The 18,220-nt window shown below is 44.1% G+C and overlaps 1 protein-coding gene across 6 annotated transcripts in view; it reads left to right on the plus strand.

Moving 5' to 3' along the window:
• Positions 1–18,220, plus strand: part of GABPB1 (GA binding protein transcription factor subunit beta 1) — an 841,719-nt gene that overhangs the window by 514,665 nt on the left and 308,834 nt on the right. For all 6 annotated transcript variants that reach the window (XM_069624968.1, XM_069624969.1, XM_069624970.1 and 3 more), the window contains one exon: positions 1,857–1,968. In XM_069624968.1, coding sequence (XP_069481069.1) covers positions 1,857–1,968 — 112 coding nt within the window. The remainder of the gene's footprint in view (positions 1–1,856; positions 1,969–18,220) is intronic.

Here is an 18,220-nt window from a genome sequence, read left to right on the forward strand (position 1 = left end):
AGCCCTCTCTGCCTCCTAAAATAAGCCTGGCGATCTGCCATAGCTATCTCTATATTGAGTGGTGCAGGCTCGTACTAAGAGTTGGAAATTCTATATTGCCCAAGGATAGTCTTAGAAAGTCTTACTTGGGTGGACTTTAGAAATATTGTCCTAATGGGAAAAATATGCAGTGTAATTGGTCATTCACAGACCAACATCTCCCAGTGAACTCAAATGTTCTAATCGTGACAGTACAGCTAGTTCAGTACTCCCTGCATCCGTATCTTGAAATCACTCTTAAAATTAATTTTTTAATGGAAATGTCACTGCTTTATGTGCAATAAAAGAAAATTAACTAAATTCTTAAAGTTTTGCTGCAGCAGCTAAGTATTTAAAAAGATTGTTTGGCCCACTGTTGCTTTTTCGATCAAAAGCATACAGGCTTCTCTTTTGGTTTTACCACCACAATTTTATAAGATGAACCAGTTCAAGATCGTGCGAAATCAGACAGTAACTTTGGGGTTTTTATTGCAACCAACGCATGCATCTGTGCTGCAAACTGCCGTCCTCAGGAATTCTAGCATGGAAACAATGTAGGGGAGCACTGGTGTGTATCAGACCTGGGATATTTAATTTGAAGGTCTTTAAATAAAAATGTGAGTCAGCTAAAATTTGTTTGTGATTTCACATTTTAACAGTTGTTTTTATTGATTTAGAAAAGGTCTGTGTGGGTTCATAGATGTGCAGAATCTCTGTGAATTGTTTTTCTTAGAAAGAGGGGCGTTCTTCATACCTCTCTTTATCTTCGCTGCCTTTCCTGTGTCCCTTTTTTACCTTCTGTTTGAGCCTGCAGTTCACATTTTGGATTAATGTGTGTTATTGAGATTTGTCATAATGATCCACATTCGAGAATCTGCATGCTAACTAACATTCAGAAGGCAATTAACAAATGTGAACATTTTATATTTGGAAGCTTGTGAAACAATATGCAGAAATCCCAACCTTTCTGAAATATTCAGTATAAAAGTGGTAAAAGTGGGTATTTCCCAGGTAAATTAAATTTTTAAATGAAACTTCCAATTAAGTGAACAGTAAAATCATGCAGGATTCATTTGCTAATACAACAGCCTGTGTTGAGTATGAGAAGTGTAGGTGAGAAAGATTATATTGTATCTTTCACACCTTTCCACTCTGCGCATTTGAACAAAAAAATCAATATTATTGTTTACAATAATAGTTCACTCCCTCCATAATTGGGATAACGGTCTCAGGAATCTACCCAAACTGCTCAGATGGCACCATATAATGTAGACAAATTGGAACACACTCTGGTGGTCTTCCCTCAAGAGGGAGGCTTTTGGGTAGATGTGGGGTAAGGAATTCAGACAGACATTCCAGTAGATTGTGCTTGAAAAAATCATGCCCCTCTGCCTGGAGGTTCTTGCTGCACTGGAGAATAGGGAAATCATCTGAACTGGTATGTTTGTTGATTAAAATGTAATATATAGTAATTGGAGCAAAGCTTAAACTGTTACTGTAAACAAAAATGGCAGTTGCAAATTGAGCCCTGTATTAAAGGTAGGTTTTTCGAATCACCAGAATGCAAATGTAAAATGAAATGTGGGTAATAGACTGTCTTGAACGTTTAACACTTGTATACACATATTGCATATCAATCAAGTATAATAATGATTTTAAATATGCAATTCCTTTGGTTAATAAGATTTTTCTCTCCATCATCCTTTTACAAATGTATCTGTAATGCTTAATTTTGTACCTGTAGCAATTAAACATCAAGTAAAAAACAAAAATGTTATCATAGTGGTTAACCTCTAGTTTCTAGCAACACATTCTATTCTCTTTTTCTTTTTCTTTAGATTGCAATGCACGACCAAATCAATACAAACCCAGAAAGTCCAGACATAATGACGATACAGTCTGCAACCCCACAGTTTATCATTGGCCCTGGAGGGGTAGTTAATTTAACAGGTGTGCTATATCTCAATTTCCTCCTGTTTAACAAATATTTAATTTGGAATGCAGAAATGTGAACCTATTTAACATTTTTGCTCTTGGTTGCTACTTGGTTGCACTTCATTAATGCAAGGGACGGAGTTACCTTTTTGTTTTTCGATGTATTGTAAGAAATAAATATTGACTACAGGGAACTAGAAACACTTGTGTACAGGCACGTTATAAATGCCATATCATATATAATCATGTTGTCATGCCACTTAATCATTGTGAGGACATGGTCTGTTGGTGTGTAGCAACTCTGAATGTACTCCTATTGGTAATGTTTCTTTCCAAAATAGCGTTTTTCCCTTCATGCAGATTTTTCATGTTTTCACGTTTTATATATATGCAGGCTGTTGAAGAGAGCAATGGCTACACAGCCAGAATTATTTAAAATTTTTGCCACTTGCCTGTATAAAGGCAATGTCGCAATGCCTGGCCACCTTTGCTATCATATGTATCTGATTAGCATTCAACCCTGGATCACAAGATGTACCTGTAAGGGAGATTTATCATAGGCTGATGTATATGGGCTCTGCAAATAATGCCTATCTTATTTACAGGGTGTTTCCACTACCGTATCCAGGCTTTCCAAGAAGTAGTATGGTTGAGCAGTCAAGGCAACCTTTCAGATGGAGAAGGGTTGTTTATAAGCACAGTGAACACTTTTGATAAACACATAAAAAGTAGTGGTCCTGTGCCAGCACTTCTAAGTTGGTTGGAAGAGCGTCTTAGGAATTATTATTGGGGCAGGGGAAGCCACACACTCTGTAAGCAACCCCTGGGGATCACCAGAAGTTACCCATGTGTCCCGCATCTGTCCCACAAGCAGTCCCACAATCGTCTACCCAGGACAACCCTCCCTCCATAACCCACAATTCCACACATTACATTGCCAGTAGAGAGCAGTACCCCCCCCCCCCGCACCCTCCCAGAAGAGTCTCTGCTTGGTGCGAGCTGAAACCGTGAACCTGTTCATGGAGCAAGAGAATCTCGTGCCACAGTTGTTTGTAGATGGTGGGCTTGATCATGAATCAGTTTGTAGAGAACAGAAAGTGCTGTGGCGTGGTGGAGTAAGGAGTTGGACAAAGGGGTGGCATGTTTCAACAACATTTTTATTTAAGTAATAAAATAACCTGCTTCTCCCTTAAAGTGTTATCCCTATCTAAACAAATATCAACTCAGGTGCTCGTCATCAGGATGTTTGTGAAAAAAAGCCTTTGTTCTCTGTCCAAAAACCTACTGTAAACCTACCACTAATCTACAAAAGGGTTCAGAACCCAAATGAAAATCCAACAATCCTTTGCTCTAACTTCTGATTCAACCAAGAGATTATGGTCAGGAGAATGACTCCCTTCTCCTGACCTACCTTGCACAGCCTTGAGAGCTGTCTTTGGCAGTAGTTCTCAAGTGTCTTCACTTCTTCCCAAGGGCTCCTGAAACCTTGCTTTACAGTTCTAGCAATTCTTGCCTGTTTTATGACACTGTGAAGATTACTTCCAGAGAGCTCTTGTTGTCTAGTCTCCGCTTTAATCTCACTTGGATTATAACTGATATGAGTGGGATTTCTCCCGATTGCATCTTGACTCTTGTTTCTCTGGGTATCATTACTGTGACGGGGGAGATTACTCCCAAGACTTTCTTGACTCCAAATTCTCTGGGTATCACTATGGTGACGAGGAAGATTACTCCCAAGGCTTTCTTGACTACTGAGCTGCCCCAAACCTGTACCGGGTCTACCGCTGTTCCCTTTGCCTGTAGCGTGTTGGGACTGCGTTGCCGGTTTATCCTGGGGCGATAGGCTGACTTGAGATGCTTGAGTGCTTCCTACTTTCTTCACTCCGCTCCCCACTTCGTTCTTTGCGGATCCGAGGAGCCTTGGGCCACACATCTCTGGCGCAGTTACAGGAGCACACAGTCCACCTTCCTAAGGTCACGCCACCACAGTCGCTCACTGCCTTCTTCATACCTCATTATTGCTGAATTATTCTCATATATTCTTTGTATGGGTACGAGGAAATCTAATGAGATTATTAAATTAATAACAATTCTGCTTAAAATGGCCCCATCTACTCTATCAAAAGCTGTCTTAAAATCTACAAAGGTGATAAATAGCATTTCTTTCCTCGAGGTTACAAAGTTGCTTAGGAGCGAGAAGAGGCAAAATGCTTGATCAATTGTTTCTAGACCACTTTAAAACCTGCTTGCCGATCTGAGATATCTTTCTCACCATCCTTCACATTTCTAAGCATTCTAATAAAATCTACCCATATACCTTGGAGAAAATATGAAGAGAAATCGTACTGTGATTCCTAGGTGATTGCACACCCCCTTTCTTAAGGTGAGCACATTTTCTGCCTGCTTCCATCGTAGAGACTTGTAACCTGCATTATTCAACATATTCAAAAACCTTGTTAAAAAAGGCACCCAAACAGGAGGTTCTTTAAAAAGATCAATTTTTTATTTGTCCTTCCAAGGAGCTTTACCACGTTTTGGGGAATTCACTGCTGTACCGATTTCAACTTCAGTCATGATGGACAAATCTGGGCAGAAGCGCAGTCCATCCAGAGTTGGCAATGCACCTTGATCTACTGATTTACATAATTTACTAAAGTGCTTAAACCAAACATCCTTTGTAATGGTCGTTTCAAGTTCATGGATTGCTGGCTGATTTTCAGATACATTTTTAAAGACGTTTCCAAAAGGTACATTGATCTTTATACACCGTTGCATTTGTAAGAATTTTAAATTTTTCTAATTCGGCTGCCTTCTTTTAAAAGAAATTATCTTTGTAGGACTGTCAGGCAGAAACCTGTGCAGTTCCCTTAGGGACCACTGCAAAAGATTTAAGACTAAAGGTGTTTGGCAGTAAACCCACTTGGTAGCAGTCTGTACCACACAGATTCACTTGGTAGCTGTGGCAGAGCAGTCAGACTTCCCTCAAGAAGAGTTAGGCACTATGCAGAGTATACACAATAGGTACAGGGACACAGAAGTACAAACAAACACTGACCAGAGCTTTGGTGTAAAAGTATATAATTATTTATTTAAAAACACACTTGTAATTTACACTAGCAAAAACGAGGTGAGTAAATTCAGCACACAGTCACTATCATATATATACAACCCTATTCACTTAAGTCTTAGTGAGAAAGTTGTAAAGAAAGGGAGGAAAAAGGCAGGGTTAAGGAAGCACACAAGTTTCAATACTTTTACAAAGAACCACAGTAAGGCAGGATAGGCAGAGTTCTACTGGAGAGCAAGGAAGTCAATTGCAAGGGCCACTCTTGGAGAGTGATATATGACATACATCCTAGAGAGTCCATCAGCATTTTGATGGTGACAACCTGACCTGTGCTCAATGGTGAAATCAAACCCTTGCAGGCAGATAGACCATCTCAATAGTTTTGGATTTTCTCCCTTCATTTGCATTAACCATCTCAAGGGTTGGTGGTCAGTCTGAATGACAAAAGTAGAACCATACAAGTATGGCCTAAACTTCTTCAGTGCCCACACAATAGCAGAGCATTCTCTTTCGATTGTTGCCCACCTTGTCTCAGGATCCTTCAGTTTTCTACTGATGAAACAAATGGGGTGCTCCCTACCCTTCTCATCCAGTTGGCTAAGGACTGCACCTATACCTACATTTAGAAGCATCTGTCTGCACAATGAAAGTTTGGTGATAGTCAGGAGCTCTCAGTACTGGTGCTTGGCAAAGAGCATTGTTCAGGTTTTCAAAGGCCTGATTGCATTCCTCATTCCATTTGACCTTCTTAGGGAATTTTGGAGAGGAGATCACATTCAATGGAGAAGCTATGGTCCCATAGTTCTCAATAAAATTCCTGTAATACCCAGTGAGGCCTAGGAAGGCTCTCACCTGGGTTTGAATAGTAGGTGTTGTCCAATTTTGCACAGCTTCAATCTTACTGAGCAAAGGCCTTATTTCTCCACCTCCTACCTCATGCCCAAGGTAGACCACCTTACTCTGACCAATTTGGCATTTACTTGCCTTTATGGTCAGATTGGCCTGTCCAAGAGCCTGCAAAACATACCCTAAGTGGTTCACATGTTCTTCCCAGGATTGGCTGAACACTGCAATGTCATCCAAGTATGCCATGCAGAAGCCTTCCATCCCATTCAGAACCTGATTCACCATTCTTTGGAATGTAGCAGGTGCATTCTTCAATCCAAAAGGAATCACCTTAAATTGGTATAAGCCAAGTGGGGTAGAAAATGCAGTCTTTTCCTTGGCATGGTCTGTCAGGGCTATTTGCCAATAGCCTGACGTAAGGTCAAATGTGCTGAGGAACTTGGCTGAACCAAGTCTATCCACCAACTCATCTGTCCTTGGCAAAGGGTGGGCATCAGTCTTGGTGACTGCATTAAGAGCTCTATAATCCACACATAATCTCAATTCTTTGGTTCCTGCCTTTGGTACTAACGCAACTGGGCTAGACCATGGGCTAGTAGAGGGCTCTATTACCCCGAGATCAAGCATCTTCTTGACCTCCCCTTTGATGTGGGTCCTTACATTTTCTGACATCCTATGTCCTCTGCTTTTGACTGGCAGACAGTCACCAGTGAGTATGTCATGCTGTCCCCAACGGGTCAAGCCTGGTGAAAGTGAGAACAGAGAGGCAAACTGATTCAACATGGCTTTGCACTCTTCTTGTTGCTCAGGTGTCAGATTTGAAGAGAGATTTACTCCTTCAATCTTTTCGTCCAAGGGTAAGCCTCTGAGGAGATCAGGTAGAGCTTAGCTCTCTTCTTCCTCTTCCGTTGAAGCCAGAAGCAAGGCTCCTACTTTAGGTCTGGAGACATACGCCTTTAGTCAGTTGGTGTGGAAGACTCTGGGAGCCTCCTTGGGATTGCCCAAGTCCACCAGATAGTTCACCTCTCCAAGTTTACCCACAACCTTGAAGGGTCCCATCCATTTATCTTGCCAGGGCCTCCTCCTTGTGGGGATCATAACTAGAACTAGCTGGTCTTGAGTGAACTCAACCATGTTAGCCTTCTGGCCATGCCAATGCTTGACCAGGGCTTGTCCAGCTTTCAGGTTATCACTAGCTTCTGCCATCATTTGTGACATTCTCCTGCGGAGACCTATCACATAGTCACTCTGACTGGCTTGGGGGAAGGAGCACTCTCCAACCACTCCTTGATCAGGGCCAATGGACCTCGGACTGGATGGCCATAGAGAAGTTCAAAGGGAGAATAACCGACTCCCTCCTGAGGGACTTCCCTATAAGCAAAGAGAAGACATGGCAATAGAAGGTCCCACTTTCTTTTAAGGGGATCCTCTAAGGCACCTATCATGCTCTTCATGGTTCTGTTGAACCTTTCTACCAACCCATTTGTCTGAGGGTGGTAGGCGGTAGAGAACTTGTAATTAACTCCACAGGTTTTCCACATGGCTTTCATGTAGTGGGACATACAATTTGACCCCCTGTCACAGATTACTTCCTTAGGAAACCCAACCCTGGTAAAAATACCAAGGAGGGCCTTAGCCACAGCCTGAGCTGTAACAGTCCTCATAGGAATTGCCTCAGGGTACCTAGTAGCATGGTCTACTACTACGAGGATAACCCTGTTGCCTGAGGAGGTTGGGGGATCAAGGGGACCAACAATGTCAATCCCTACCCTCTCAAATGGGACTCCCACTACTGGGAGGGGCACTAAAGGTGCCACATTCTTGGACCCAACCTTACCAGAAGTCTGGCAGGTATGGCAGCTCTTGCAAAACTTATCTACCTCATCCCCCATTTTTGGCCAATAAAAGTAGAGTGAGAGCCTTTCCTTGGTCTTCTTGAAACTCAAGTGACCAGCCAAAGGTATCTCGTGGGCTAGTTGCAAGAACTGTTGTCTGTTTTCTTGAGGTACTACAAGCCGCTTGTAGTCTCCAGGTGCAGACTCAGTTGGTTCACTGTAGAAGAGGCCATCTTCCCAGTGCAACCTATACTTCCCAGGCTCTTGCCCATCAGCCTGAGAAGCTGCCTGTTGGCGAAGACCTTCCAGAGTTGGACATTCTCTCTGTCCCTTACTGAAGTCTGCCCTGTTGGGTCCACCTTCTGCCAGTAAAGACTGCAGCTCAGGATGGTCAACAGGATCCAGATCTCCAATGAGTTCCTGGCCTTCCACTGGCTCTTCTTCAGAGTCTAGTTCCACCATACAGGGTTGTACCTCCCTCTCAGCTTCAGCTGGAGGTGGAGTTACAGGTGTAACTTTGGACAACCTCAGGGAAGTCCTTGTTGGAAGCACTGGAGTGCTTGCTGTTGGCAGTTTCTTGGAAGTCTTGGGCTTCTTTTTGTTCAGTGATAGCAAGTTGTAACTCCAGTGGAGTAGGAGTGATATCTTTCTTCATCATCTCCTTGGGAGTACCTCTCATGGTTCTCTCCCTTGCAGGTCTGGTGAGCTCCTGTAACCTTTTACTAGGAGGTCTGGGGGTATGTGACACTACTCCGAGAGTTTTCAGGTCATTACCCAACATAACCCTTCCTGGCACCTCACTTTGTATGCTGACAGGTATCTTCACAGTCATGTCATTACACTGGATGAGAACTGGTAATTGGGGAAGCATCTGTACAGGCCCTCCAGCTAACTTGGTGAGGCGTTTGGGTGCCTTAGCAACATCCTCAGCCTGAAAAAAAGATGTATCCACCACAGTTATGCTGGCCCCAGGGTCCCTAATGGCAGGAGTCTCCTAACCATTCACCTGGACACTGTCCTTATAATACTCTTTAGTATTATCTGGGATAGAGTTATAGACATCTAAATTCTGTTGTTCCCACAGACCCAGAGACACTAAAGAAACACTGGCTGAGACTCCAATGGGTTCATCAGCCAGCAGTAGAAAGTTTCCACTTGCCATTTGTACTTCCTCCTCTGGAGTGAAGGCGAAGGAGACAAGCTGGACCCCTGAAGGTTTACCCTTACATCTGGGATCTCCTTACACATGGTCAGGCGAGCCACAAACAAAACATTTACCAAATGCTTTCTGGAATGGTGGCTTGCTCTGACTTCCTTCTGGTTTACCACCAGAGGGTACACTACTCTGATTTGTTTTCCCTTGTGGTTTACCCTTATTGTTCTGTTTGGGGCCCTCTTTGGGATTGGAATTATTAGAATTCTTTGGAGTCCTTTTTTGGCTGCTTTCCCTCACCCTTTTTCTGAGTTACCCCAGAGTCCTTGTGAGTAGCCCTGTTGGCAACCCACCAGTCAGCAGCCTTAGCTAGTTTCCTGGAATCGAATTCCTTTGAATCAGCCAAGTGCTGTCTGAGCTCAGGAGAGCAGGCATCATAAATTGACTCCAACATTACAAGATTCTTCATTCCCTCATAAGTGTTCACCTTGTAACCCTTAATCCATCCCTCTAAGTTCTTCAAACTTACACTCACCCAGGTAGCCCAAGGGGTACCATCATGCTTTTTGAGGGTTCTAAACCTCTTAAGGTACAGGGAAATGGTCTTCCCAAATCTAGCTATCAAAGCTAGTTTCACACATTCATAATCCTTCTTATCCTCCTCCCCCAACTCCATTACCACATCAGTTGCAACAGGGGGGAGCCTAGAGAACAACCAGGAAAGTAACTCATTTCCTGTAATGTTCTGGAGCCCATGATTATATTCAAACAAACTCAACCAGTCCAACACATCCAACTTAGGTTCATACATACCCACCAACTCCTTAGGCATCCGGGGTCTTTTGGGACTGGAACGCCTAGAGGATTCGGAGAGAGAAGCACTTTCCACAGACAATTTTTTCATTTCTAGCTCATGGTTGAGCTCCATTTCTCTGAGCCTTAGCTCTTGGTGCCGTTGTTCTGTTTGAGCATTAATTCTTTTGAATTCTAATTCAAGCTTCATTTTTTCTAGTTCCATATATTGAGGATTAAGTGTGGGACCTGTTAAGGGTCCAGTAGGTACAGCTGGCAGGGCAGGTAGAGGCCCAGGGGAGACAACTTTAACATCTTCCACTTCCTCTTCTGCTTCTGACTCAAAGTTATCAATACTAACATTCATATCAATATCATTGCTGTTATCTACAGTTGCTGGAGTGGTAGGTTCCTCTGAACCACCATCCAGACTTTGGTTTGCTAACAACCTTTCTATTAGCTCCATTTTCTTGCCTTTAGTCAGGAGATTCTTATGCTTACAGAGAACTCTTAAACAATCAGCAGTTTTTGTAACAAGGGACTCTTGGCTATAACTTTTCATAGTTGATAGGTTTTAGAAAATACTTCTTTTAGTGCTAAGCTTTGTGGTTAGTTACACTAAGGTATCTTTAAGCACACTAACATGTATACTCAATACAAATCCCACCACTGCTACCAGTGTTAGGCAGAAACCTGTACAGTTCCCTTGGGGACCACTGCAAAAGATTTAAGACTGCAGGTGTTTGGCAGTAAACCCACTTGGTAGCAGTCTGTACCACACAGATTCACTTGGTAGCTGTGGCTGAGCAGTCCGACTTCCCTCAAGAAGAGTTAGGCAGTATGCAGAGTATACACAATAGGTACAGGGACACAGTAGTACAAACAAACACTGACCAGAGCTTTGGTGTAAAAGTATATAATTATTTATTTAAAAACACACTTGTAATTTACACTAGCAAAAACGAGTTGAGTAAATTCAGCACACAGTCACTGTCATATATATACAACCCTATTCACTTATTAGACAAGTCTTAGTGAGAAACACCACTTATTTTCAGACAGAGGTGAGCGCTTAACATAAGATGACACTCTAATAAGTTGTAAAGAAAGGGAGGGAAAAAGGCAGAGTTAAAGAAGCACACAAGTTTCAATACTTTTACAAAGAACCACAGTAAGGTAGAATAGGCAGAGTTCTACTGGAGAGCAAGGAAGTCAATTGCAAGGCCCACTCTTGGAGAGAGCAAGCAGAAGGGGTCCAGGTTCACACAGTGGGGTTATGCCCAAAGAGTCTTGAAGATAGTTCGCACAAAAAGGATGAAATTCAAGTCAGGAAAAGTTAGCTAGGTTGTCCCAGGCTAGCCCAGGTTAGAAAGTCGAGGCTTTACTGTCACCCCGAACGATCTGTTGCAAGGGAAGCCAGGCGGGACACAGTACCTTAAGTGTGAAGGAAGCTCCAGCGGGGGCAGTTGTTCATGGCAGCAGGTGCAAGTCGGTGTTTCGTCCAGAGGAAGAAGAGGTCTCGCCGTGGAGGAAAGATGAAGGTCGTTGCACTGCCAGGGAAGAAACCAGCCGCTGAGTCCTCCGGTTAAAAGGTACTACCCTTCTCTTCGCGGTAGTGGTAAACCGTGGTATTCCAGTTGCCGGGGTGCTTGGCACGGGCAAGGCGGCCACAAGATGCTCCAGGAAGGTGAAAAGAAGGCAAAACTGGTTATCCCCACCAGTCAAAGGAAGAAGACTCTCCGGACTGGAGATCTCCTCTGTCGTCGGGAAAAGTGGTGAGACGGTTCAGCAGGGCTCCACCAGTGGTGTCGTCGTTGCAGGTCGGCTCAGGTTCTCCCTCCTCAGATTCTTAGGTCCTGTGGCGACTTCTGAAGTTCCAGTCCCCAAAGCCCTGCTTTTATGCAGCAAACCCCAATTCACTCAGCCTAGCTGTCAATCAAACATGCTAAGTGGTGAGCCGGCCGGCTCACCACTTGGGCCAATCACACAAGAGTGTGACTTGAGTTACCAAGGTAACTCAGTCCAGGGTGCCCAAACCCCCTCCCACACCCCCTGTGGTACCCAGACAGAGTGGCACCACTTTCGGAGGCTTCTGTGGAGAAGCCCGCCAAAAAGTGGAACAAAGGGCTCGACTTGGGTTGGAGTCACAGAAGAGAACACAAACGCCATTTTAGAATCGAGTTCTGGCAAAAAATACCAACCGGTGAATTAATATTAAATAAATAAACCGGCGGTATGTTCGAGGCTATAAGAATTAAATAATTAAAGTTGGTAGCCTCTAACAATGGGAAAATCCCATATAGATATATTCGCGGTCGAATATAAAAAGTAGTATCCACTGCCACCAGCCGAAACCCGATCAGGGGAGACGGAGACGTGCCCCCTCGAACAACAGACCCCAGGGCAATCAAATTGCCCCGACCAGTACGTCCACAATATGATGGATTGTACTGGTTTCTGTTCATAATTTGGGACTAGCAAAGCCAATGGTGACTTTACATGCCCTGGGAGACAGTAGTCAGTCCCAGGTTATGGAGTCTATGTTGGGGGGGTTGCTACGACACCCCTGGGTTACGGCACGGAGGGTGCTGTGTAACCCACATAAAAAAAACACATGAGATCCTATGGAGTAAAAGACCCCTTAGCCCATAAAACACATGGAAAGTTAAAGGAACACCTCAAATCATGTCTAAGAGTGGGAGCAAAAGAATCTCACTCTTAGCAGGAGAGAAAAAAATAAACCCCAACAATCCAGCAAAGCTGCTGGGGGACTCACTAGCTTTGGGAAATTAGCTTTACAGAGAATTCTCCCTAACAAGGATATCCTTTTTGTATAAGAGCAGTCAGCACCTGAGTTTAATAGCTCTGCTTTACCTACATGGCATTCCTTTTCATATCATGAACTTCATGAACTGCACATGCAGACCTTTCTTTACTAGTTGAGTTATGAATGGAATAATAGCTGATGTAAGACTTATAAATAAATTCAGTACTAGACTTCTCACTTGCCCTCCCTGGGGAATACATCTACAGAATGTGGGGTCAGAAGTGGTGGGGGGGGGAGCGCATGCAGCCGAAAACATTAATTGGTCATAGAGCATTGATGGAGAGCATTGATGGAATAATCAGTCTGCCCATATAATGCATCTGCTGCTGTTGGATAACCATATTTTCTTAAAATGGCATATCATGTAATGATTATGTTATGAGCAGCCCATCGAACTATGGATAAATTACCTGAATCGTGATCACTCTTTACTCCTTCGGGAGTCTGTGCAATGCCAGCTAGCTACTTAAATAAGCATATAGTCTATATGACTAGTTTAGAGAGCCCTTCTGGAGATTGAAGACACTGGTTGATCATCTGGTAGGTGACCATTACTGCTTCTCATTCCGAATGTATAAAACTGTCTGGATGCTAAATTATGGCCATTTCTATAACCACTTTTGAGTGTGTGGTAAAACAAATCTGCAATGCCCCAATATTCATCTTCAGAAATCCTATCACTGATGGGATGCAAGGGCTTCAAATAGCATGTTGTCGCTGACCATGATTTTCAATGTTTTACTCCCTGATTGGTCCTTACTAATGTGGGAAATAAACAGTTAGTCAGGCTTAGCCTCAAATAAAGATAGAATAGCAAATTTGTCTCATTAGGAAGTTTTATTTTGAAGCACATTGGGCCTCATTAAAAGTTTGGCGGTAAATCCACTGGAAGAACGCCAAACGGAATTATGTTTGCTGCCACTTGGTCTAACGGATTTATTGCCGGATTACAAGTGGTGGTAGGTGGTGTTCATCCCCATTTATTTTAGTCCATAGGACTCCATGTGGATTTTGGTGGAATTACCTCCACTTGAATGCCTACAGCTGTGCAGCAATGCAGCAGTAATGGAGTGACCACTCTATTACCGTTGTTTTACAGGGCTCTAGGTTAAAGGTTCGAAAACAAAAGGCTTGAATGCCTTTTTCTCGACAGTAAAAGGATCGGAAAAAAGGATCAAATGTTTTTTTAAATTTTTTTATATGGGGGGTTCCCCCACTCAACCCACTGTTTCCTTTTTATAAAAAGTTTTTTATACATGCTAAACTAAAAACATATATAAATGAATAAATAAATAATTCGATCCTTTTTTTCGGTCCTTTTTGTTTTCGATCAAAAGGTCATTTGATCCTTTTGATTCGAACATTTGACGGACACCATTTTACAGTCGTACTCATGAGCCCCATTATAGCCTATGGATGGTCTCCATCTTTCTCACTTAAGCATTTATGCTTCGATCAACCTATACCAACAGCCCTCCACTTGGCCATCCTTTGTAATGCTGCACTTCCGGGATTCACCACCAATATAACCAGGTTTAATGGAATGGCCAATTAACCATGTTTCCTGAAGGCAAATAATGTGGAAACGTTTCATAAAGGATTGCCAATCTTGGTGCTATAGCTCACTATTTATGTGGCAAGGCCAATAAAGGAGGACTGGATTGACAGGCCTACCAGAGCCAAGTTCTACTCCTGAGTCGGATAGAGGCAGCAGAGTGAGTCCCAATTCCTGCTCCCCCTTTTTTGTGCCAATTTTTATTTGTATAGGACCATGTCTCTTGCCTTGTCTATAAGCACGTATAATGGATTGTGTCCTCCCACATATTCCTCATCTTATGATATTTGAATCCCAGCTCTGCTGCTTCAGAACATTTTTTCACCAGAGGGTGCTGTGTTCGAGGCCGCGGAGTTGAAGTCCCTCGAAAGCCGCCGTCTAGCGTCGACTTCATCCGCTGTATAAAGGGCTTGAAGCAGCGCCCGTTACCTCAGTTCTGTTTTTCGGACACAACTGCTTCGTGTTACGAACAGCGCATCAGATTTTTCCTCGACGATGTCCTCATCATCTACTCCCACCACACCCAAGACAGGGTTAAAAAAATGTCAGAAGTGTGGTAGGAAAATGTTAATAACCGATCCACATCGAAATTGAATGGAATAATAGCTGATGTAAGACTTATAAATAAATTCAGTACTAGACTTCTCACCAGTACTAGACTGGTGCCTCAGCCAGACCATCGGGTTTACGAGTGCGGTTCCCGTCAGGCCATGTCCAATAAGGCTCTTAGGGAACGTAGAGGTAAACTGGCGGTGTGGGAGGAAATGTATAAGTCTTCAAAAAGACAAAAGGATTCGGATGAATCCAGTCAAAAATCTTGTCATGAGTCGAGGAGGTCGAGATTGAAGAGTCGCTCGGGGAAATCTTCCTCGTCTTCGAGAAAAAAGTCAAAAAAGCGACCTCACAGGTCTTCCTCCTTGTCCTCCTCTGAGAGGAGAGTAACTCATCCATCAAAGCACAATTCCCCAGAAAAATGGGAGGCCTTCAGAGCTTAAATGCTTAAAATATTCAAGAAAGCGGCCCAGACCCCCTCGAAGTTGCCACGTGGTGATCATGCTGCTACCCACTCTAAAAGTGACAGAGGAAAATCAAGATCTAAACACGAGAGAGTTGAAAAGGAGCCGAGAGTGTCTTCAAGGGAAAGTTCCCCGACGCCTCGTACTTCGTCAAAGCCTCTGGTGCATGAATCGGGATTAGCGGAATCGATGTCGAAGCCTAAACTCGACTCGACACAGTCGATGACCATAGCGTTGAAACGGCTGGCGAAAATTACGTCAACACCTTTGGCTGTATCGAAGCCTTCTTTGACAGCATCGAAGCCTCCTTTGACTTCGTCGAAGCCAGCGTCTTCTCTATCGACGCCTTCAACGCCTTTATCGAGGCCGCCTTTGATTCCAAGACCCAAGTCGACGCCATTGTCTATACCTAGGTCAATTCCACCTTTACCTGAAAAGACATTCCACCCTCAACCTAGAAAGGAATTCTTCAGGTCCATGTCATCCTAATATGAAGAACACTCCTCTGAAGAGGATGTCACTTCAGCTGGAGTTAGGTTTGGAACCAGAGAGGTCCCTGAAGAACTAGTGGACCAAAATTCTAAATTAACAGATCTTTGACTGCCTCCAAAATGCCAGTGGCTTAGACACTTCACCTGAAGTGAATTTTGAAAGACCAGACCGTACAGATCATGCTGATCCTAGTAATAGGAACCTTATGGGAAGGGTCATTGATTTTATGGGTTGGAAGGCAGCTTCCCCAGATTTGGACCAGGATGACATGACTGACATCCTGAGTGAAGGTTCTTTAAAAGATCCTTTTCTGCCATTCCATAAAGCGCTGCAAAAAGGGTGATGGTAAATTGGAATAGTCCTGATTCAATTTCAGCAGTGAATAAGAAACTTGTACCAAAATATAGGCCATCTTTATCAGATCCAGAGTATTTATCTAAACATCCCTCCCCTGAAAGTCTAGTGGTTCAAGCCGCAACCTCCACTAGGCAATCAGCTTACGCATCAATACCACCAGACAGGGATGATAAAAAAGTTGATGCTTGGGCCCGGAAAGTTTTTTTCTTCCGGCAGCATGGCCCTTAAATCGACTAATGTCACTTGCACATTAGCAAGATTTGCATATACCCTGTGGGATTGCATGTCAACAGTGGCTGAACGCATCCCGGAAGGTGAGGAACGGGATGGTTTCCTGGCTATAGTAAAAGATGGGAAAGAGGCTATGGAGGAATGCCTTCAGTCAGGACTGGACACTGCGGATAGTGTAAGCAGGTCCATGGCATCTAGCACGGTCCTGTACAGATTTGCATGGCTAAGGAAATCTGGCTGTGCACCTAATGTGCAATCTAGATTACTTAATATGCCCTTTGATGGCTTGAGGTTTTTTGGCAGCAAGGCGGACGAAAGCTTGGAGAAGCTGCAGACATCAAAAGAGGCAGCAAAATCACTTAGTGCTGCTATAAGGCAACCTCAACAACACTCTTACGCAGGCTCATCTTCCTGGAATATCGCCCTTTTTGCTTCTATTCCTCTTTTGGAAAAGGAAGGGGGCAGGCCAGTCGGAGGCCAAAAGAAAAAACCCTTTCGTGGTGGAAAAGGAAGAGGGGCTAGATCAGCCACAGCAGCGGCTAATACCTCCGCAGCCACTGCTGCAGCCGCTGCAAAGCCCCTTTGAGTTCTTCACCCACAAAACACTGTGGGAGGCAGAATCACTCGGTATCTGGACGAATGTCGGGGCATTATGTCAGATGCCTGGGCACTAGAGATAGTGACCCATGGTTACTGTCTTCCTTTTCATCAAAGACCTCAAGATCATCCACCGGGAGCCAACTCTGTAAAAATTCCAGACCCGCTCCTTGTGCAGGAGATCTTAACCCTGCTAGAGAAAGGTGCAATAGAACATGTACCTATAGCGGAGAGGAGCAAGGGTTGGTACGCCCCCTATTTTCTCATCCCCAAGAAGGACGAAGGATTGCGACCCATCTTGGACTTGAGAAGCTTGAACAAGTTCCCCAGGAAGGACAAGTTCAAGATGGTGACCCTTTCTCAGATCCTTCAGGCTCTTCAGCTTCAGGACTGGCTGGTTTCATTGGACCTTCAGGATGCTTACTGTGATTTGCCAATCCATCTCAAGCACAGAAAGTACCTGAGGTTCGCAATTGGTGGTTCTCATTATCAGTTTCGAGTTCTACCATTTGGGCTGACCTTCGCTCTGTGGGTTTTCACCAAACTGATGGTGGTGGTGGCAGCGAGTATCAGAAGGAGGATTCACGTCTACCCTTATCTGGATGATTAGCTAATCAGGGCAAGTTCACCTGAACGAGCCAGGAACATCTGGCCTTGACCTGCCACTTCTTACACAGTCTGGGCTTCTCCATCAATTACAAGAAGTCACAAATGATTCCAAGCCAAAAACTCCAATTCATCGGAGCAATCCTGGACACTTCCTCAGGGAAAGCCTTGCCTCCCGAGGAGAGAGCACACCATATTCTGCAGTTGGTAATGAAGTTTCAAAATGCCCAACATCTACCGGCATTCGACTTTCTAAGTTTGCTAGGCCTCATGGCATCTTGCATTTTTCTGGTGCCAGAGGCCAGATTGAGGATGAGATCCCTTCAATGGGCCCTCAGGACCCAATGGTCCCAGTTTTCGGGGGAGATGTCAGATCTTCTGCAAGTCTCAACCAAAGTGACTCAAGATCTCCTATGGTGGGCTTGCAAGGAGAATATCCTCAAGGGGGACCCTTTTTGGCAACCATGGCTGGAGATAACAGTAGTGACGGATGCCTCACTCATGGGGTGGGGAGCCCACAGCAATGTTCTGACAATCAGCGGTCGTTGGTCTCCATCGGAGTCCAAACTACACATCAACCTTTTGGAGCTGAAGGCTTTTCTGCCCTCTGTACAGGGAAAGAATGTCTGCATAATGACGGACAACACAGTGGCCATGTACTACCTCAACAAAAGAGGAGGCGTAGGATCACTTCCACAGTGCAGAGAGGCAATGCAGCTCTGGTTCTGGACAATGCAAGAAGGAATATCTCTATCTGCAATTCACCTAGCCGGAGAGCTGAACACGGCGGCGGATGCTCTGAGCAGGCAGAGCAGTCTCCCACGAATGGGAACGTCTTTCAAGAGAGCTTCACCCTTTGAGGAACCCCTCAAGTGGATCTGTTCGTGACCGGT

Source organism: Ambystoma mexicanum, chromosome 11 (assembly GCF_040938575.1).
Source record: "Ambystoma mexicanum isolate Mex_15411 chromosome 11, UKY_AmexF1_1, whole genome shotgun sequence".
NCBI classification, from domain to species: domain Eukaryota; kingdom Metazoa; phylum Chordata; class Amphibia; order Caudata; family Ambystomatidae; genus Ambystoma; species Ambystoma mexicanum.